Source organism: Colossoma macropomum, unplaced genomic scaffold (genome assembly GCF_904425465.1).
Source record: "Colossoma macropomum unplaced genomic scaffold, Colossoma_macropomum, whole genome shotgun sequence".
Taxonomy (NCBI): Eukaryota; Metazoa; Chordata; class Actinopteri; order Characiformes; family Serrasalmidae; genus Colossoma; species Colossoma macropomum.
Genome location: NW_023494790.1, coordinates 30,447,973 through 30,471,185, shown reverse-complemented (window position 1 = coordinate 30,471,185; position 23,213 = coordinate 30,447,973). Strand labels below are relative to the sequence as shown.

The 23,213-nt window shown below is 36.3% G+C and overlaps 1 protein-coding gene across 1 annotated transcript in view; it reads right to left on the bottom strand.

Annotated features, from left to right (window-relative positions):
* Positions 1-22,918, bottom strand: part of cyth3a (cytohesin 3a) — a 29,364-nt gene extending 6,446 nt beyond the window's left edge. The window contains exons 1-10 of the mRNA XM_036573036.1: positions 22,598-22,918; positions 10,944-11,026; positions 10,782-10,846; positions 10,576-10,642; positions 9,518-9,636; positions 5,872-5,952; positions 5,448-5,560; positions 3,452-3,600; positions 3,226-3,337; positions 1,401-1,477 (exon numbers count right to left, since the gene is read on the bottom strand). Of these exons, the coding sequence (XP_036428929.1) occupies positions 1,401-1,477; positions 3,226-3,337; positions 3,452-3,600; positions 5,448-5,560; positions 5,872-5,952; positions 9,518-9,636; positions 10,576-10,642; positions 10,782-10,846; positions 10,944-11,026; positions 22,598-22,616 (885 nt within the window). The 5' untranslated portion in view covers positions 22,617-22,918. The remainder of the gene's footprint in view (positions 1-1,400; positions 1,478-3,225; positions 3,338-3,451; positions 3,601-5,447; positions 5,561-5,871; positions 5,953-9,517; positions 9,637-10,575; positions 10,643-10,781; positions 10,847-10,943; positions 11,027-22,597) is intronic.
* Positions 22,919-23,213: the final 295 nt, after the last annotated feature.

The window sequence follows — 23,213 nt, the reverse complement described above, 5'->3', positions numbered from 1 at the left end:
AGAAACCACATAAGCTAGTCTATTCAAAATAACTTAACTACTCAACACAGTTTGAATCAAGTGTGTAATGATTGCTAGGCCCTGGCTATGCTGTCCCAGGGGGTTCCTATGGTATTGCTAGGCCATGGCAATGGTATCCCATGTGGTTGCTAAGATGATGCTAGCTTACTTATATGATGGCGACATAAGAGAAGTGTCCAAAAACATTTGGCTACAAAATGTGTACTGAATGTGGTGGAATAATAGATAGACATTTTGTATTATATAAGTGGAATTATTCAGTTTCAGAATGCTAAGCATTCATTCCTAAAAAAGAAAGAAATGTGTTTAAACGAACACTGTACAAACACAAAGTCAAATGAGTTAAAAAAGCACAAGCAACCTAATCGAGTATAGACTCTACAATCCTGCAAGGTTTTCATGGTTCTAGCTCGAAAGCTGTAGGAGGAGAAGCTTTGCACATTTTTGACCATAGAATTAAAATAAAAAGAAAATAAAGTTAAATGCATAAATGAATGAAGAAATGTAAGTCGTTTTTTTCGAGTTGAGTAACTGGATAGTGTGAACTATTTTCAGCGACGCTATGTCACACTGAAAGGCTCAAAGGTGTGCAGAGCTTACAACTGCTTGATAATAGCATTTAGCTTGTTAAACAATCGTTTGTCTCCCATCGGACTGATTAAACTAGTGCACAGAAACGCAGATAGCTGAGAGGTGAGATTCTGAAATCTATAGTGATTTTAGCCAGTGGTTGTCTTTAGCTTCATCAGTCCTCTTTGGTTTAATGTGCAGATCACATAAATGCTGCATGTAACTCAGTGATTTTTTTGGCTGAGCCATTAGTTTTAAAGTGTTCATTTGTCATTAAAACAATTAGTCTGAGGACTTATACTGCAACATGTTCACAGGGTGTAGTAGGAGGAGCTTACGAAAGACTGGGATTAAGACAGTGGAGAAACAGATTGCAACAGCTATTATTTGTCTCCGGGTCTAAATCTGGCACACTATTGCTGAAGAAAAGCACTATTTCTCAGCTGCTGATGAGAACGCACAGCAGGGTGGTGATTGCCTTGGGAATGCCAGCTCAGCTCTCACGAGCTGGTGGACTTGCTTTAAACTGGCCACATGTTTTACTGGACCCTCTCCAGATGTTACAGCTGTGCTGGGTTAACCGCTGAGGGCACAAAGGAAAGCATCTCATCTGATAAACCAACCACAAAGATAAATGGGATTTCTCTCACATTCCTTTACTCTTCTTTACTCTTCCACTGTCCTCCTTCACACGCACACCCTTCTCAACTCGTGATGTTTGTGTCTGTTACTAAAACCTGTTTCATTTTTCCTTCATATTTCAATCCTCACAATACAAAAATGATCAGTGCTTGTGCGCCATTACTTACAGTTGTATATTCAAAGTAGTACAGGCAGTTGTCAGTGAGAATGAACCATCTCCTTTTCCATGTCTTCACTCTACCTCCTGCAAGAAGTAGTAATAATATTGTCAGGCATATTAATTCACAAATAAAATAAAATAAAATAAAATAAAATAAAATAAAAAGACAAACAAAACGTTTGGAATTATTTACCCCAAGGCTGCAAATGGTAGGGAACTGACTGCTGTTCATCCAAAGACTTGAATAATATCACTCATAAATATTGTTAAAAGGATACATACTATTAATAATTAAATCATGTTTTCTCCTAATACCAGCCCAAAGCCCCTTACTATCATAAACAATAGATAAATCCAGGTGTGCATGTACCCACACTTAATACATCAGTGCTAAATAGCCATTCTGTATGCCTCAAAATTGTTAAGACTCCGTATTATGGCAAAAAGTGAGGAAGTGCTAGTTGCAAAAGTGAGTAATAATTCCCAGGATTAGTAATGTTATCCCTCACTGCTTTTATTTATTTATAGTCCTGACTCTTTAAATGGCTGTGACTATTTCATAGACAAAGAACCCTGTATTTCATGTTGAGTAATATTTCCAAAAAGTTCCACAGCAACAGTAGTTGACCACCATGACTGGCTTTTCTCAGAACATATTCTTCATCACTGAGGTAGACCAAAGGATGAGACATACTCCACATATTATCTGGGGCACCCTAAATAGGTGTGCTTTGTCATGCCATAAATTGCCTCTCCCAAGTGTAACAGGCTGATTATTCTGGGTGAGCTTTGCAAAGATTTCTGTCCTGCCACACCGAATATGACGCAACCCCCTCGGCTGGTTGCGTGCAATCTCTTGCATGTCATAGATAAAGCAGGGAAAGGTAAGAATAAAATGTCACAGGTAAAAGGCTGCCTTTTTCCACTGTAATCTCACAGTGGCAATCAAACAGCTAAAAAGGACTCACTGTGGCACACTTTCTCCAGTCAACAAAACCTGCATAGAGGGTAATATAACTGTGCCAGAAGAAGGCGACTTTTAGCTTCAGTGGGGAAAATATATTTTACCTGATAAAAGAGAAATAAGAAGCATAGTACTGTACAAATACTATTAAATATATACACTGTATTTCTATGACTTGGGGAAAAATACAGTACTGCGCAAAAGTCAGAGACCGTCCTCTATTCATGTAATTTCCAGTCAAAACAGCCTTTAAGTACAAAACAGTTATTTTTCAGCATCAGAAAAAAGCAAAGAAAGGTTACACAGATGTCTCAACAACTAAATATAATTTTTTTTCAGTTTTAGCGAAGGATGGACAGAACCTGTGGATTTTTGTAGATCTGTAGGAAGAATGGAGCCTGATTTTCTCCTATCTCTGAAAGATGGGATAGGGATCATAGAGATGAATTTTTCCTCATCTTCTTGATAAAAAGGACCTTAATGTAGTATGTAAACACTACTAAAGTTCCAGTACAGTACAGTCCATGTATGGAAACTAAGCTGCAAAATTAGCCCGTTTTGAATTCAGTGTTTCTGTGATATCGCGAAAACCAGCACATTACTGAATAATTGCTATTCAGCCTACAGCCTACCTTTTTTCATCTTCTCCTGAAAACTGAGTGATTTGATGGAGCTTTAAATAAATGTTTTAAATAAATAAAATAAATAAATTAATAAATGGTCTCTACATGGTCTCTAACTTTTGCACAGCTGTATATGCTCATAAAAGTATCATGTATTTAACCAACAATACGGTGTCTTTGAACTTTAAGTGATATGTACTGGTGCGCAAATCATTTAAGTATCTGTATGTTATTGGTTCACAGACCTAGCTTCAGCAGCCATCCTTCCCTGTCTGGATTGAAGAATGTGTGCGTTAGGTCATTGCCATCATCTTCAGGAATTTTGAATGGTTCATTTTTAATGCTTTCATATAAATTCTGCAAAATAAAGAAAACATGAAAAATACTGGTTACTTATGTGTTGATAACACATGTAGATGTAAGATATATGAACATAGAACGTATTATGTGTGCGTATGCCATGAGGCTCACCCTGAGCAGCTCCTCGGGCAGGTCACCGCCTTCATTGATGCCACGATTCATGGAGATAAACCTCTCGGCGGTGGGTTTGTCTCTGACATTGGGGTTGTGCAGGCTGGTGTTGAGCATTATGATGGCGAATGACAAGACGTAGCATGTGTCTGTAGAGCAAATAGACCTCAGTCAGCCAACAGAGAGCTCCCACTAAACTCAGGTGTCCATGGGATTATTCAAAGAAAAACATGATATTACTTTTATGGATTTGGGGATTGTATGGTGTAATTCAAATATCTGCCCCAATTTAAAGGAACAGTTAAGCAAAAAACAGTTTTACACAGTTTCTTTTTACCCCAAATGTACTCCATCTGCCAAGATAAGCTATGAAGCTAATGTAGCTAATGAGTACTGGAAGAGGAACCTCACAAACTGCATGTGTAAACCATCTCAGACTTGCTTCAAACCAAGTCAAGCTGTTAAGTAATCTTAAATAGACTCGCTTATATGGTTTCTGACACTGTACACTGTAATACATTTCTGCAATTTAGTACAACCTGGTGTTTTTTAAATTCCCATGTTATTGCACGGTTATTATGGAATGGATTATGGGAGCTGGTGTCTATTAGTAACACTTTTTCTGTATAATTTACAATAACTATTCCCCTGAAATCTCTCTCTGAAAAAGAAAAAATGAGGACATAGTGACATTTTGAAATATTAACACAAAATCTTCTCTAGCAAAAAAAACAACCTTTTTTCCAAAAACAGCAACTTTACAATGCAAGCTTATAGAGCAAGTTAATGTAGAGATTTTTTACCAGGTCATATAGTAGACTTGTTTGGCTTTGATGGTCAGTAAGAGTCAGTGCATTAGTAAACTGGTGTTGTGGGTTGTGCATAGCTAAAATAGCTGTAGAGTGTACCCTCCAAATGTCAGGTCAGTGTTGCTGGGGCTCTCTGGTAGTGGACCCTGATGTAAATACATCATCTCCACCACAGTACTTCACCAGTGAGTAAACATGTAAAAAGTCCTGACAATTGAACTGACCTTCACAACATTTACTCTCATTTGTTCTCAAGTGTAATAATTTAGGCTTACCAGTTATACAATGCAAATCTGTGGTCTAAAGCTTCCATTACTCATCAGCTACATTAGTTTTGTAGCTTGTGTGCAAAACTAAAGATGCAAACTTTGAACACCAAACATGTCTTGATTAACTACATTTGGAGGAAAGCAGTGTAAATCTGTTTTTGTTTGCCAAACTATTCCTTTAAGGCCAAACCTATTTTTTGGAACTTGGAAAAAGACATCCTGATGCCCTGGCACGCAGAAGGCTCTAATTCTAAAATAATAAATGATAGTTCAGGGCTTCTTCCTGGCATGCAGTCCTTAGTCTCAGTGCCAGAATACTGCATTCTGTAGAGTTTCATGCTGTGCCTGAGCCAACTCCAGCACTATTTATCCCTGCAGTTATAAGGCTGCACCCTCCACAGATCTCTAATTTAAACTTATTCTCACAGAAGAGGGGATGTAACTAGTGCATGCACGCGGTGCTAAATTATTCATGCCACACATGAGATGTTATTGTATGAAGTGCTCTCTTCTTATATGCCTTTGATCATATATGGCTTCTTTGAGCTGCGTCCCATTTTCGGTTAAACCTTTATAAGTCACATATCGCCAGTGATAGCAAAAGCATTGTACAATTCAGTTTTAATTATTTCTCATTTGTAGGTCATTGAAACAAGCAGAGAAACAAGATTTTTACAGAAAAAAATTTGAGTATTTTGGAAGAACAGCAGGCATTTTTACATTCTTAAATAAAAAAAAACAAACAAAAAAAAACAAAAAAAAACAAAAATGGAGCTTTTATTCTGACAGTAACTATATTTACTGCCTTTGATCAGCATACCAAAACCAAATTTATTACTCTCAACGTTTAATAATTAAAGACATTTTGTATAACGTTATTCAGGCTGGAGTTTTTTTTTGTTTTTTTAGGATGCTGACCTGAGGACTGGAAGACGCCTGGATTGCACTGGCAGTATCGCGATGCAAAAGCCTCCATCATCCGATCAATTTTCTGAGCCTCACCCGGCAGCCTGAAGCTCCACAGAAATTGCCTGACACAGAGAATAGAGATGAGATATCAAATGATGATAGACATCTAATATTCCTGGCATCCTTTCCTGGAACTTAAAGAAAAATATGACAGAAATGTAAAAACTGAAAGAGTTACGCTTTCACACAAAACCTTTCAATCACGTGCATATTGCTTGTCTACACAAACACATGCCTGATACTGATTAATGCACAAAATGCAAGAAATGTGAGAGGAATATATAATTATGTACATTCTCTTCATTTTTTATTTTCAATAGCCATAATGCAGTGTGCAGTTACGTTGTAAGCAGTTTGTGGCTGAGTTGCTCACCTCAGAGCTTGCACCAAGTTGAGGTCTGCAAATTCATGAAGCTCCACAAAGGCCTGTAGAACTTTGATGTTGAAATCGTCCCTGAGAATGGACAGAAAGGAATTCTATTCAAGAATGTTTTTTCTCAACCATTTGTAGATGCTTGTGATATTACTTGATTCTGAAAATCATTTTGGGAAATAATTTTAGGGAGGAGCCTGCTTACAAGTTGGGGGGCCTTTTAGCGTTACTGACAGTGTCATGCAGCCATGTAAATGCAGCCATGGTTATGGCCGAAAATCTATTATTTATTTAAGATAGAAAACAGTAATGAGATTGCAAGAAAACAGCGTTAGCCCATGATGACCTTACATTTTGTATTATTTCACTGGCATTGGGTGAACTTTTTTTAAGGATCAGAAATCTGGAGGAGCCTGGCTTTCAAGTGGGAAGGACAGCTCCTCCCAGGGCCACTTCGTAGCTATCCCCTTGTATTATACACCTCCATAGTTTGCATCAGTTAGAGTATAATTTGTGAAATAAGTCTATGTGTATTTATAGTCTCTATATACAGTAGAGCTGTAATCATTGATCATATTAGTTAACTAATAATCTAACAATTATGTTGACAGTTAACTGAGTAATCAGAGTTTCAAAAATGCTGAACAATAAGACTGAAGAAAAACAAAAATATGCACAGCTTTTTAAAAGTTCCAAATTAAAATACTTCATTAAAAAATAAAAAAAAAACAATATTTGGTAAAAAAGTGTGTCAAACTGGAGGAGGAAGAGGTTAGTAGAAGAATCAAGGTAATTTTAAATCATTTTTTTTTATTAGAGTAATCCAGTTTATTTGATTACTTACAACAGGCATAACATACACCATTAAAGTGAATCACTGACTGCATTTTTATTTTTGCATCTAAATTACATTAACGATGAAAAAACTGTTGCTGTCAATCAATAGTGTAAATTACAGGAACATCAGTGCTAAAAAGGGGTGTGAGCGCTCACTCATGTTTACTATTTTTATTTGGTATCTGTGGCTGTAAAATAACTAAGTGTACAGAACATATGGGCAATAAAATGACAGACGGTGAGAAATGGAGTGATTTACCACAGCTGGATTTGCACAATCTAAGGCACGTTTCCACTCTGCACTGCCTCTTTAATTACAACCTCACTAATAATAGGGTTAAGCACCACTTGCAAATACAATTAGCAGTAATTGCTAACTGTGGCTCTTCCACTGCTGTTTACAGTCTGAGGGAAATGAAAAGGATGACTCTTTGATGATGGCGCCCAGGCTGGTGTAGAGTGAGGCTGTTCTTATGGTTATTACCAGACTGGACTGTGTGCCTAAGCAGACATGGCACTATTTACTTCTGGCCATGCTTCTTTATTTGTTTTATTCCACCGCCTTCTTTCATTTCCTTTCCCTGGCCAATCATCAATTATTTCACTATATTTGGTCTAGCTTCTTTTCAAATGTTGCACTCAGTCACACAACTGTTCTTGAGTAAAATCACTGAGGAGCAGTCTGCCACTCTGCAGGTCCAAAATGATATTTTTTGACTACAACTTGGCCTTCAATTATTTTTCTTATTTTAGACATTACTTTCTAGGGATGGGTGCTTACCAGTTTTAATGATATACCAAAGCAATAATAATACTCCAGTGTCAAATTTGAATAATTCGGATAACTTTTCTGTCTTTTTAAAAAGTGACAGTGGTAATTAATAGCCTAATGCTACAGCCTCCCTGCAAAGCATGCACAAGGGTAACACAAGCTTACATAGTTATGATCTAATTTCATATTTATTTAAATAGTTGTTGACTTTTGCTGCTATAAAGGAATGCAGGAAGTTCAATATAAAGTCCATAAATATCATACCTGTGGTGAACTGATTTCAGGTTAATTAACAAAGGAAGGGTAAGCAACAAAGAACTTACAATCATAAGTTTAGCATGACTTTGATGGTGCCTTCCAAATTCCTTAGCAGTTTTTGGTTCATACTTTTTAATCAATTCTCTACATAATATTTTTTTTTTGTGTTAGAAGGGCTGAGTATTGAAATTTAATACTTCTAAGGCAATGACTGAATTACTTTAGTATTGAACAAATTATGTCATTTCATACCAAATTTCAATAGCCAAGTAGTCACTCTTATGATCTCCTGTGAGCCAATAAGAATATTTGTTCCAAAAAGGTGACCGCTGATTCACTGTCCAAATTGCATTCCATATGCATGCTATCAACATCAGAGCTTCTTGACTAGTCTGCAATACATTGTGGTTAGTAAATATACCCACTACCAGCACCTCACACTCATTTCTGCTCACTTTTGGTTTGTAATTTAACAAGGACACACAAGCTGTGCAGCAAGAAAGGTGGGACTGTCCTATGTAATTTGTATTACATAATGCCAAACAGAACGGTCTACCACTGCTGCTTTGTCATCAGCAAGAAGTTGGCACACAAAATATAATTAAAGAAAATACTGTTGATGTGAATGATAAGCTGGTAGGTAAAACATTGATGTTTGTTTTGTAAACTCGCCGAAAACAGGTGCACTTCACACCCTACATTCAATTTACAGCCTCTTAAACAGATACAGAACTAAAGAAATTACTTTGTATTAACATAAGTTACATTTTTAAAGATAAGTTACCATTTCAACTTAAACATGATCTTGAAATGAGCTTCTGTCTGGACTGAGTACTGATCAAAATCTTTTGTTATTCATACCAACAACTTCGATATCCATTCCTGAATCATACTTTTTTGATTCCTGCTTTTAAATGCAAACAACATATTGAGTTAAAAGTCATATACTGTTTCAAAGTAAAGACTATATTTAAAAAAACATTCTTTAGAATTTAAGAGGTGCTAACATTAATAATATTCATTATTTAGACAGCAAATCAACAGTCTATATAAATGTCAATATAAATGTCTCAACAAAAGAAGAGTTTTATTCCACAATGCTGTATATCTACTGGTAACAATTTTGGGTATAACAAGTTTTTGAAAAGAAATAACAGCTGACATATAATGGAAAAAACATTTCTATTTGTCTAACAAAGATAGTATTAATCATAATATAGCACTGATATTTCTTGTATATGAAAAGCCCACTCCCAACAACATATATCATGAAGAATCCACACTGATTTTACCTGAATATTAAAGGCAGCAGGAAAACTTTAGTTTTTAACTGGAAGTACTTTTCAATTTTACAGTGCATTTGCAATGTGCTTTAGACAGTTTATTTTAACAAGACTACTATAATACCAGAAATTGTGATCATTTTGGCCATTAATGTGACATTTATGGCCCTACTGTTTGCTATTGCATCCTATGTAAAGAGATGTGGACAGTTAACAGATGGGGATCAGGAAACTGTGTTTGAGAGCAATAATGTTTACTGTAGGTTCGCTGCTGAGATGTGGTACGGGGAACATATCAGGGAGATAAGATGTTGGCATGTTGTCAGGGTAAGCAGTTTGATGGGGTTGAGGAAATTTTCATCTGTTTCAATGAGGGAGCTCATTTTCGGAGTGGTGAGGCTGATACATGGAAGAGACTTAGCAAGAAATAAATGTTTAATAAAGCTGATTGAAGGAGAGGTGAGACATGTTTTGCTGATAAAAAGCAATGGCTTACCTTTCCCCTAAATAATCTCCAATGACTGTTTTATTCAAGCCTTCTCCTTTGTATAGAAACTGGGCAATGTCTTCAGGTGTGTGCTGCAAAAGGTCATTGTCCAAAAGAAACTGGATTCCCTGAAAATAAGAGGTTACATGTCTTAGGGCGTTTCACTCCTACCTTGTTTGGTGTGGACAACTCAAACTTTTTCTTTAGTTTGGTCCATTCTGACAAGGGTGAAAACTCCACCTGTACTACGAGCGTGCGCTAAACAACTGTACTGTGGTCTGTAGTCTGTTATAAAATGAGGGTCTCTGTCCACTACCAGTGAACCCTGATTCAGTTCTGCTTAGAAGGCATTTTTACAAAGGTCTGCACCAAATGAGGGAGTTAAACATCAGATCATGCTTTTTTAGTGCATATTAGCACTGTACTGTCTACATAGTCTGCCTGTTTCAACATTTGACTGTTAACAGATGCTCATATCCTTCTGGCAGCACAAGCTGCTGTTAATAACAGCAGACGAGCAATAAAATAATTGTGAAGAAATGCATTTGCACATGGAACTTATTTTGGCCAAGCATAAATAAGCGACCTGACAAATCATTCAATCATAAAGGAGCAGAGCTGAAGTAAGGTTTATTGTTATTTCTTTGATTCTGATACACATAGATGTAAACTGTAATACAAATAGGGTATTACATTAATAGCAAGGATATATTTGAGAGGTAGATATGGATTTTCTACAGCGAAATGTTTAGTGAACGTTAGACATTTTTGGGTCTAATGCATGCAAACACAATATTAGTAACAGAGTGCCAAATCTCTGACCAATCAACGAACACCCACGTGTGTAATTTGGTTCACTTCAGCCACCGCAATGTGAAACCAATCGAATCAAATGAAAGGGATATAATGTCACAAAAACTCAAACTCTTGTGCAGTATTTTGAAAACAAACTAGGTGTGAACAGTCTTTTTTTTCCAAAATCTGCTTAAATGCTTGATTACATTTTATATGAACGGCAGTGTACCGCTGAATCAAACAACATTTAACAGGCCCATCACAGTAAATACCTTTTTAGGATCCATATTGAATTTCTTTCTTCCAATAGCAATCTGCTTATTCCTCTGAGTGGCTTTGCTGTGTCGAAAAAGATTTTGCAACAAGTCATTAATGACGATTAACATTCCTTTTTTAGCTCTGACCTGCTATATAGAAATAATAAAAACCCTTAACAACAAAAAGTCATTAAACAAACAGCCTGTGTTTATACACTTACCACTCTCCCATGCATGTTAACTGCTCAATCTCTGTCATCACCTCAGCTATCTCAAACTTTAAACGCTGCAAGAGACAAAAAAGGTGTCACCTTTAGGGAATCTGTGGTTATAGCTGTTTATCCAGGTAATAATTGCTATAAAGCAAGTTGAATTATACATACTTCAATGTCATCAAGCAATTCTTTTTTCCTTCGACGAATGTTGGACAGTTCATCTCTTTCTTCGAGAGAGAGATCTTCAGGTACTATTGAAAGAAAGGAAAACAAAACAACGAGGTTAATCCTTAAGTCCTTAAATGGTAAAAGTTTTATGACACTCTTCTGTAACGAAGAATAACTCCGTCAGTTTGCATTTAGACACTGAAAAATAAGAATGAGATTTTAAGGGGTTAAATGACCAGCAGTTGCCGTCTGCCGCCGTTTGTTTCTTTATATTAACTTATTACCTACGCTGCAGTTTTTACGAGAATGTTTACTTATTTGTTTGTTTGTCTGTTTTGTCTGTTTATCTTTTTTGTTTATACTTATTCATTTATTCATAAGGAAAAAACTTAATAGATACAACATTACTAAAACTAAAAAATGTCCTATAATACTCTGAAATTTCTGAGTATCTTAACTAATCACATAACAGCATCATCCAACATATTACTGAAAGCGCCTGAGGAAACTATGAAGCATCACATTACGGTAACTGAGGAAGCGCAGAAGTTCACGGTCAGATAAGGTGGAAACTATTTCTCTTTGTATCGTGTATCATATTCACACATACTGTGGCTTAATTCAATTGTATAAATTGCTGACACCACGTCAGACAGACTTAAAGATAATTACTGCCATTTAATACCTTTTACATCAGCCTTTAAGCAGCTTTACTTACTCATTTGGTTGTACATTTCCCCATATTGTCACATTTTTTTTTTACACTGTTGTGTAAAAAAGCTGCCCTTTACACTGTGTGAACCTTTAATGATAGATGGACCAATAAAAACGGTCCAAAGTTGTTTGAAAAAAATCATATTATGTTAATGTAAAGTTACTTTTTTAAAGTTACGTTTCTAAAGCTAAGTCACTATTTCCACTCATACACAGAATTCTGCTTGACATGAGCTTCTGCCTAGGGCTGAGTACAGATTAAAATGTTTTAATACCAGTGTTGATACCTTGACTTTGATACTTATTCCTGATGATACTTCTTTTAAAATATTTTTTAAATATTGTATTAAATACAAATATTGAGTTATAAGTCCTATATTGTTAAAAAAAATAAAAAATGTACTTAAATACTTAAATTTTTTACTTAAGGAGTGCTACCCTAAATATTATGCTTAGGGAATGTAATCCAGACAGCCACCAGTCTAGATTTTAGAACAAGTATGCTTGTTGGTTCACTGGTTCTGATTGGCTATATTGGTATTTGGAATTGAATGTAATTTTTCATTATTCAGTATAGGGGCAAAATTCTATGACACACATACATCTATATGAGAAACATATGAGGAAAATATGAGAACAATCATTTCTGTTCAATGTTTCACATACTGTTCTTAATCCAATTAAACATCAATAATTATGCGCTCTTTGTTATTAAACATTAAAAACGCAATTTTTCAGTGTTCTTTAAGTAGTACTGATATCAATGATATGGTGAAAAAAGCATATTGTGATACAATTGATCACAATAGTGATAAACACCATTTTACTACCCTCTCCTACTCAATAGTATGAAATAATTTTGTCAGTTGCGGTGTTGACTTTTGATACCCAGCCCGACTTCTGGCGAATTTCTGTGCTCAGTTTACACGGTTATGGCAAATATGAACACGTTTTGTCCACACCTGGTTATGTAATAGAGCCTGAAGCACAGTACAATTGCACAGAGGAGCTAGAAAGTGAGGTGCTCAGGGATTTCCTGCTGTTCTCTGACTCAACCTTCTAACAATAGAGGGAAAGTAGACATTTAATAAAACAAAGTTCAATGTTAACAATAGCTCTTTTTGGTTCACTCAGACTGCTCACCTCAGGCATGTCAAGCTTTCATGTAATGTAACCTCCTTTTGTCTGTTTAAGAGGCCTTATTCAATCTTAATTAGGAGCCATTTGTTCATTACACAACAGAATCTGGAGCTGGTCAGCAGCGTCTGTTATGGAAGAACAGGCCTGAGGCACAAACTCGTGTCTGGCTGTGTCTTTAACTTGAAAATGAAGCTGACTGAAGCTGAACTGATTAGGTTAAAATCTCCTGTTCTCCTGTTGTGTAGCCTACATTTTGGATGGAAATGTCTTACAGATCAGACTGCAAGTCAAATCTCTGGTGGCCTATAAATCACTGAGGAATTCAGTTTACCTTCTTCACTGATATTACGCCATCTTTGGCAGACCGGAACTGAAGACTGGGGAGATGGAGTGTTGATGTTACCTTTAAGGTGAAATTATATTGTTACATGATGCCAAAAAAGAAGAGCCAACACTCTCTAAGGTAGCGAAATCAAAATATCGACGTTCAGAAATAAACCATTTTGGATTTAAACCAGAATAAAATATTATATCACAAGAATAATTGTGAAATTATATGAAATTATATGATTCTATACTATCGTTAATCACTGTCAAGAACATTCACTACTTTAAAACAAACTAGCAACCCAGTCGACACCCACAGAAGTCCAGTTTCACCGGCTTTAATAAATGCTTGTAAGACATATGTACAGGTGTTTTTTAACCTATTTTTTTTTATTAGAAGTGTCAATCTCTGAATTGACAACAATTGGAACTGATTATGATTATTTTGAAAATTTCAACTAAATTCTCAAAACTTTTCTTATAATTTTGATTTATTATGTTGAAATAACTTATTTTCTCAAAATATTGACTTAATATCAAAATAATAACTTATCATCTGGCAAATACTTTTCTTAAAACTAAATAACAATTTTTACATACTTACATCCATTTATTTACTTATATACATACAAATAAGTCTGAATAACTTAAAGTCTGGGTCAAAACAGCATTTTGATGAGGGCCACTTTTGGCTCATATGCAATTTACCAGTGCCGACAGTGGGCCAGCAATGCCTTATGTTTGCCAAAACTGGCCCTCATCTGAATGCTATCTGGGATATTTCATGAAAGTCATTATTTTAAGACACTTATTAAAAAGTTGTTATTTCAAGATACTAATATGTCTTTTTCAGGAGAATACAGAGAGCTGGGAATTTGGCATGAGTTGGAGACGAGCATCACAGCTTCTAACAGACTCCATCGCCTGCCCTAAATCCCTCTAACGACAACTCACTCTATTTCTCTATAGTGGTGTTCACTGCCAGCAGCTTTTAATCCCACCAATCATCCACTCAGATTTACTGTAGATTCATCCCAGACTAGCTCTAAAGCTTGATGTCCATAAAATGTGCCAACCCACTTTCTGCTGGACAGGACTGGCAAAATCATATGAACAGGGTGTGTACATATGTACACGTACTGACTGACCCTACAATAATTTGATTCAATTCAGTGCACCACAATATCTAAAATTTCACCACGTTGGTTCAATTAGATTAGTTTGGTACGATTTAAAACAGTAATAAAAATACATAGAATAACCAAACATGACTTAAAGAACTATTTATACAGTGACAGAATATAGACAATACAAACAGCAGACTAAACTTTTTTCCAAAATCTTGACAAATTTATGTTGCCTGAAAAATGAGCCCATACTTTAAAGAATATTATTATAATGGATTATGACTGAGTCTGAAGGGGACGTAACTATAAGGGCAATTGTTGGCCGAGGCCAGTATCTAGTATTTTGCATGTATGGAGCTGGTGATATCGATATCAATGCTTATACATAAACATGCATAAAAATGCAGAAATAGGGACTAGCATTATTATTCTGTAAATGCAGTGAAATAAAATGCAATCGTTTTTTAAGCAATTATCTGCCGATATGATTGAAATGATTCAAATTTCATTGTGCATACTTAGATTCTTACACTCCAAAACTGACACAGTTAAATTGCACCTTAAGATCGATGCATCAAGCACATCTACAAAAATGGGGTAATATATCAGGTCTGTCAGTGCTGGTAAGTGCTTCACATTATGTGTGGTAATTCTCGGATGATTAATGGTTGGTGATGCAGCTGGCAGAGTCTCATGAGGGGGCACTTTATGCCTGAGATATAAAATCTGAGTAATTCAATATGCTACAAATGGGACTGATGAAAGCAGCCTGGGTGATATACAGTATTTGATTTGGAAGATTCTCCAGAGTGTTCTGTCCTCATATTCATATTGCCTCTCTGAAGTCTGATGCATTGGTTCTGGAATCTGAACACTTTTGGCTCTCTTCAATCTAATTCATGTCCAAGTGTGAGCATTTGGGAGGGAAGATAAATCTCTTTGGCCCAGTTCCTGTTTGTTCAACAGCACCTGCATAAGACGCTTGCATATTCAGTTAACATGTGAAACAGATGGAGAGGAAAAAGAGCTTACTTGTGTTCTAAAAGATGTTAACAGCGCTTGATCCTCATATGGCTCTCTTTATCCTCTTAGCCCCCCAAAACTGTTTAGTTATCTAACAAGAGTATTACCAACGAAACAGCAGGAATATGGCCCCATATACTGTGGCATCTTTTCTCAATGTGTTTTTTTTCTTCTGGGTTCCCTTTTATGAAAGCAACACTACACTAATGTAAAATCAATGGAGCTGGAGGTCAAATTATAGTCCTCAAGGACCCTTACCACCTTACTGACTACATCAGAAATACTGTATATGAACGCTGCTGCCACAATATATGTACTAAGCAAGGCAAGCAAAAATAAACAAATAAATAAAGAAATAGTATTAACTTGCTTCTTGTAAAAATGTGTTCTGTAATGTTCAAATTATAGAATAATTATTAATTCATACTGGTATTATTCATACTATTCCGCTCTGAGAACAGTGATGTCTGATCTGTAGCAATGTCTGTCTAAACTATGACTTTATTGCATTCTTGGTAGACTATGATTATGTCTGTTTGCTAACAGCATCTATTTATTTATTTGTTTCTTTGTTTGTTTTTGTAATGTTATGTTCTCTACATTCTCTCTAGCTAAATGAAAGTTTCCATTTTAGACAAAAACTAGTTCTAAAGTTCAATAGTTCAGAAATTAATAGTTATTTTCTGATACTATGTTATTTATTAGTCTTTTTTTTGAGGGGGGGGGTGTTGTTACTAGTACCACTTTGTCGATATCATTTTTTTTTGTTGCAGCATCACTGGGGTTTAAATGGCAATGCACAACCTTGAGGGGCCAACTGCAATGTTTTTGGCACACTGAATGACAAAAAGATACACACATAAAAAAGATATACATATAATGAAGGTCAGAAGGTTTCAAATATAGTTTTTATAAGATGACGTTACACTATATTTTGTGTAAATAAAATAAGTCAGGACTGCCCAAAGTTGGCCTATAAAGATGTTGGATTTAGCCCTACCAAAAATCTAACAAAGAGATTTTTATACTATGAAAAATGAGAAAATGAAACTTATTTGAATTACACAAAATATAGTGTAATGTCATAAAATATCTCTCCTGTTTAGCCATTCACTGTTTACCTTCTAAAATAACAAAAAACATGTAAAACGTACCCAAACCTAAGCTTTAGCAGAAAGTTTAGCAATATTTTGGTTTCTAACCAAACAAACACTGAGATCCACCGGATGTTAACAATGTTACATGCCATTTGTGCAAAATATAATTTTCATTATAAATAAATGTAATTAAATGATAGAAGTTAATTAAATAATGTTAAAAGCCAGCCCAGTTGATTATTCTATTACCATCAAGGAAAATGCAAGACTCTGTAACCGCTCACAATTGGTACTTTGAGAATGAATGATCACAATACTTTTTATCACGACACTTCTTCAGTTGACAACCGTTTGTTCAAAGTCACACAAGTGTCCAAGCTTGCTTCTTATTATTCAATCTTCAGTTAAATATCAGGCCATTTGGTTGACTTAGAAAACAGATATTTAACAGACGTTTTCAGTCTTCATACATTTTCATCTTCAATGGGAGTAGGTAAGCCCTGTAAATTAAAACATGATGTCTTGGGAATCCACTGCTGACACTAACGGGCAAGAAAGAATTCAAGAAATTCAGGGGTCACCTGAAAACATTCCTTTCATGACAGAGCTGGAGCTCAGAGACCCACCCTCAGCAGTGGGTGAAATGGACAAAGACCTTTAGAACTGTCTATGGTTTTGTTTTTTAAATCACCCGCTGAGCCACTGCGAATCAACAACCTTATGACAACAACAAAAACATTCTGATCCTCAGGTTTTTCTTATTCTGTCACAGTGAATGTTTCAAGAATGAAAACTTGTATAACAGACAAAAATGCCATCAACATACTCATCTTCATCTCCCACTGAGAAAACATCTTAAAGGCCAGTGTTCCCATAAAGCAATTCCATATGTTTCACTGAGACAACAACAACAAAAAACCTTTTCATACACTCCTGAGGCTCTTTCAGGCTCTGCTGTGGTGGAGAAAACAGTCACTGGAACTAATGCTCAAACTCACCACTGTGTCATAATCTACCCTGCAAACATAGTTTACTATCCAAGTACAGCTCTTCACCAAAGCCCCACTATGCTTTGGATAACTACACTGAATAACTACAGCCAGTGGTGGATGAACAGACAGGCAATATTCGCTCCTAATGTGACTGGCAAGGGGCCCATTTATTTCAATTCTGTGTTATGATTTTATGATGTAAATTAGAAAAGTGCCTTTACTGAAGAAAATGCAGAGGCATTGTACAGCTTAAGCAGTTCCCCAGTTTCGCTAGTATTTTGTTAAGTGGTTGCTATGGTTTCCCAGATGGTTGCTATGGTGTTGCTACGTGTTTGCTATGGTTCTGCCCGTGGTCGCTAGGGTGTTGCTAGGTGGTTGCTGTGGTATTTATGTACCCATGTGTCAGCTGTTGGAAATATTTCCAAATTTGAATGCAATCTCTAATGTCTTTAGGTCTTTGTTAAGTACTCAATAAATGTTATTGTCTTTGATGCTTCTTGTTTAAAAAAAATGGCTACTAAACATTGGCCAAAAAGTCAGCCATGGCTCAATTTAACTGTAAGGAAATCAGAATTGCAATTAGTGATACAAATTAGTGATGTGGTATACCCTTAATTATGGAAAAATAATAGACTTTTTACATTACTTAAACATTACTACAGAACACTTCAAAACCTTTCAAAACAGACAGTTCACTCCAGAGTCTACATGGAAATGTTTTGAATTCACTGCTTCTGTGATGTCACAAAAGCCTATGCATTTACATACATCCAGCCCTCAGCCCACGGCAGTTTAGCACTACTTATTCACGCTGAAGTTATAAGAAATGTTTCAGCCAGTTTTGCTATTTGAATAAGGCATAATGCAGGGCAGCCAAGCACAACACCATACATTTACATAGATTAATCCTAAAGGCACAGTAACAAAAACAACCTGTTTAATTTTAAGGGATAAAGAGAGTATGAAAACGAACATGTAAAAAAATATTGTGACTGTTTTTGTTACATAAAACAACACTAATATTATAAACAGCCCTCAAGAGGGAAATATAAAATCTAAAAAAATGTAAGATATGGGCTCTTTGAATGTAACTAAGCGTGTAATGATTTCAAAACAGTATCAATAAATAAAAGTGTGAAACAGTGTATCGTAAATTAAAACTGTGCTGCCAATACACCCCTTGGTCTCTTCCAAGGTTCTATCATTTGCTGTCTTTTGTGGAGGTGGGTGCATCCGTGGAGGTACAGTGTCCAGAGAGAGTCAATAGCTTTAGCGGCTATTACTTTCAATAAGATTTGTTTAGTGGAGCATGTACATATATATGGCCACTGGAACTAGCTGGGCCCACACGACTAGCCAAACCCTGCACTACTTGGTGCATCCTGTCAGAGTAAAGAAGGAGGGGCTTATGCTGTGTTTTTTTCCTGAAGTCACATCTTCACATTGTGATTTTTGAAGGTTATTTTGTTTGAGGGCTGGTGTGGCAGGCACTGAAAACATTTTATTTAAGAGCCAAACCAAGCTTTATAATATACATTATAAAATTCTGTAAAATAATACTTTTAGCTTAATGTATTTTATAAATCTTCTCCCTCCGAAATGGAAATCTTATGAAAACAAATTATGTGTATTGTTACACCCCACCAAATCTGACTGACTTCATCTTTACACAAAACTAGAACTCAGATCATTAAATTCATCTCTTGATAAACCAATTCCTTTCAGACCTTACATAAAGCTGAATGATTTTACCGACACTGGAAATGTCAGTTTGAGCCAGGTATCTTGAGCTGTGCTTAGGTTGGTTGGAGGTGACACAGCATAAGCTGAGTAGTAATGAGGTGATGACCACTGCATGTGTCATGGCTAGTGCCAGACAGCACCCTCAGGAGAGCAAGCAGAGCCAGACAGCAGTGGCGTCAAGCCTACAGAAAAGCACACTGCCAGGCCTGCTGAACCTGATGTCAATGAAAGCACTATTTACTCTTAAATTCTACAAAAGCCTCTGACTTCAAAACAACTCGATTCAATTACAATTCTTTAGGAAATTATTCAATTCATCACAAAGTTTCACATTTCACTCTGATTTGGTTAAACTACGATTCCATAGGAAACAATTAAACTCACCATGAACTCTCAAATTTCACCATGATGACAACGTGATTACAACCTTTTAATAAACGATTCAGTGCATCATGACATCTCAGATTTTACCACAATTTGATTCAGTTTTGATTCTTTAGGAAATGATTCAATGCATCATGACATCTCAGATTTTACCACAATTTGATTCAGTTTTGATTCTTTAGGAAATGATTTAATGCATCAAGAAATCTTAGATTTCACCAAGGTTTGATTTTATAAAGATTCTTTAGGAGATTACTCAATGCATCCTAAAATCTCAGATTTCACCACAACTGATTCAATTATGACTCTTTAGGATTCAATGCATTATCAAATCTCAAGTTTCATTATGATTTGATTTGGTTCCGATTATTTAAGAAATTATTCAGTGCATCATGAAATCTCACATTTCACCAGTTCAACTGTAATTGTTTAGGAAATGAGTAATTAAAACTCAGTTTGTTTATTACAAGAGGGACTATTTAGTGGAATATAGCCAACAATAACATCCTTTTATTTTTAAATGTATGTGTAAAAATATTTTGGCCAAACACAGCTTTGAATATTGAATTTTATTATAACTGATTAGAATCCATTCTAACGTTTCATAATCAATGCAGCCATTTTTACACCCCATCAAGCCAGCAGTAATCCACTGTTAACACATGACATTACTCTCACAAGAACTGTTTGAGGTCGTTTGGCGGCCTGCCCTCACAGAATGTCCTTGACCCAGACCCTTTCCTGTTCCCCCATTCAACCTTCATGCAGAAAGAATGGAGGGAAAACCTTTTACATTTGCTTTTTCCCACGCTCAGATAAAACAAACTACCTAGTGAGTTACTGACTGAGTCAATGAAGCTGTCATGATACAAGACTGTCCACTGAGCCTGAACAGTGCTGCTACATCTCTTTCACGGCCGTCTCCCTTGACCAAAGAGCATTAGGCAGATTCTTCATTTTAACCTCCCCCCTCTCGTTAGACAATGAAGCAGATACACAATCCGTAGCATGCTGACAAAGCCAAATGAGTCCCACTGGACTTAAGAGCTAGCAGGGGTCACAAACATTTATAAAAGCTCAGTCACAGGGGTCCCGTGTTTTTTTTATTCAGAGACAGAGGAAACAACAGCATTCAGAACCTAATCATTTGAAAAGTTATGTCCATTTGTCTATGGATATGCATAATAATTTGCAAATTTCTTATTACCTTTTCATTTTGTTTTGTGTGAAGAAGCAGTGGATTTGTTACTTATTTATAATTCCAACAAGGCATGTAATTTTTCCAATAGGATCACCTGTTCGTCTGCACTGCTGACTATCTGTCACAAGGGCTAGAAGATTTTTATGGCCACAGATAAAGCCACCAACTGTATCTACACCACTGACTGAACCTGCTTTTTCAGTATTTCACCTGGAATTTAACCTGAAACTATACAGCCTACTCTACGAATATAAGAGAGAATCAGTCTTTTACAATGTCCCTTTAAAAATACAATATGTGTCCAAAAGTTTGTAACACATCCAATGTTTCCTCTGAGATCAAGGGTATTAATAAGGAGTTTGTCCCCCTTTGCTGCAGTAACAGCCTCTACTCTTTTAGAGAGGCTACACTAGATGTTGGAAGACCACTGTGAGGATTTGCTTGCATTCTGCCATGAGAGAAGTAGTGAAGTCAGGTACTAATGTCGAATGATTCATTCTAGACCACAAACACCACCTCCAACTCATCCTGAAGGATTTGGATGGCGTGCTCCATCACTCCAGAACATGCAGGCACTGCTCCACAGCCCAGTGCTGGGGGCTTTATATTAAGGCAGCCTGATTATTTTGGTCAATACTAAGATCACGATTATTCAATTTATCGATTAATTCACAATTACTCTGACTTTGGAGACATAATGAATTGAATTTTATTATAAATAAAAAAATAAAAATTATAAATTATTTTTTTAAAAAAGTAAACAATTATAAATAAATAAAATAAAAAAGATTTAAATAAATAATCTAAAAATAATAAATAAAAATAAGTAAGATCAACTACATTCTAGTACACTTTCACAACCTAATGAAAATTGTTAAACATATATAAAAATAAAAAATGAAAAAAGGTTTTACCAAATTAAATTTGATGATTTTGGCCTTTCAGCAAGGGGTGAAAGCCCACCACTGCAAAGTAAAGGGGTGCACTAGATTTATAACACAAGACAAAACGAGAGCATCAATGCAAAATGGAATGTGGCGCAATAATTGTTTTATCTCAGTTTTATCTTGTTTTCATAATCGTTGGAAGCCAAAATCATAACTGAACATAAACGATTAATCGCCCCCTACTTTATACCTCTCTAGGCGACGCTTGGCACTGAGCATGGTGACCTGAGGTTCATGTGCGGCTGCTCCAGAGGGCCATTCTATTGGCCATGCTTTGCTACGGAGATCCTTCAAGCTGTGTATGTGTAACCGAACACCTCCGTCAACGATGGGAGCAACTTAAAGGAGCTGAATTTACTAATTAGAAGGGCTGTCTGGATACTTTTGGACATGTAGGGCACGTCCAGTGACGCTAATTGAAGAAATAACTTAAGACATGTGAAGATAAGGTACATAATGTTAATTATTCTGTAAGCAGTTTCCATCTGTAGTGTCACTGAATTCGTTGCCTCACACTTCCTTGGCACAAACACTTACTACTTCAGGCACTTCACAGCAACATCTACCTCAGCATCACCCACACCAACACAATGCCACACAAATGGCCCCCAAACGGCGAAACAAATGAAAATATGACCCACCAAAGCTGATGTATGCAGTGTCTATACTCAAACTGATAACTCCCACGTTGCTGTCATGTGTTTATTCCTTTCTCTCAGTCTTTACTGAATGCAGTTTCTTCAAACACCCAGGCTAAACCTGCAGTAGCTTTCACAAACGGCACAGGACAGAAACTACAGCTACAGCTAATGACTCAGTAGCATTTCAAAGAGAGTGTTAAATTATATAGTAAGAAAAGTGTGATAGAAACTGTGTTTTCCTCACTCCCAGAGCTTACAGTACACTGTGAGGGTCACACACTTATGGTCACACAAAATCACACAAAAAAGAGCCCTTACCTCTGCTGTCCTCATCCATGTTCAGAAAGTAGCTGGAAAGGAACTGATATAAACAGCTTATTGCGAAGGAGAGGAAAAGGGGGAAACCCAAGCGGCACAGCAGTTAGCCTACAGTCACTTTGCTCCTCATTCACATTTGTGGTCCAGCTGCTGCAGCTGAAACGTTATCAGCAGTAATGCGGTCATATCCTCTCAATGCGAGCATCGAAAGAACAAAACGTTATTTTCGCGTAAAATGATGTCCAGTGTCCACGCTTCCTCTGTTCAGCAGCAGCACATCGCCGTCCACAGTAAAAGGGCTTAAAGACAGACAGCAGCCGCTTCGTGTGGGTGGGGCCACTGAATGCTAACGTCATCGTTAAGCCACACCCCCTGCACACAGAAAAACACCCAAAAACACTTCAAACACAGTCCTTTCAGTACGAATGCACAGTTAATATCGATCCTTCTTGTTCTCCATTTATGTTATGTTTTTCTCTCCTTCTTCGCTCTGCTCAGTTGTTATTATTGTTGCTATAACATCACTGTGTTACATTTTGGTATAAGATTGTAAATACATTTATTTTAAAAAGTGTACAGTGTACGGCCTGGTAAACAATATGTACGTCCAAAGAAA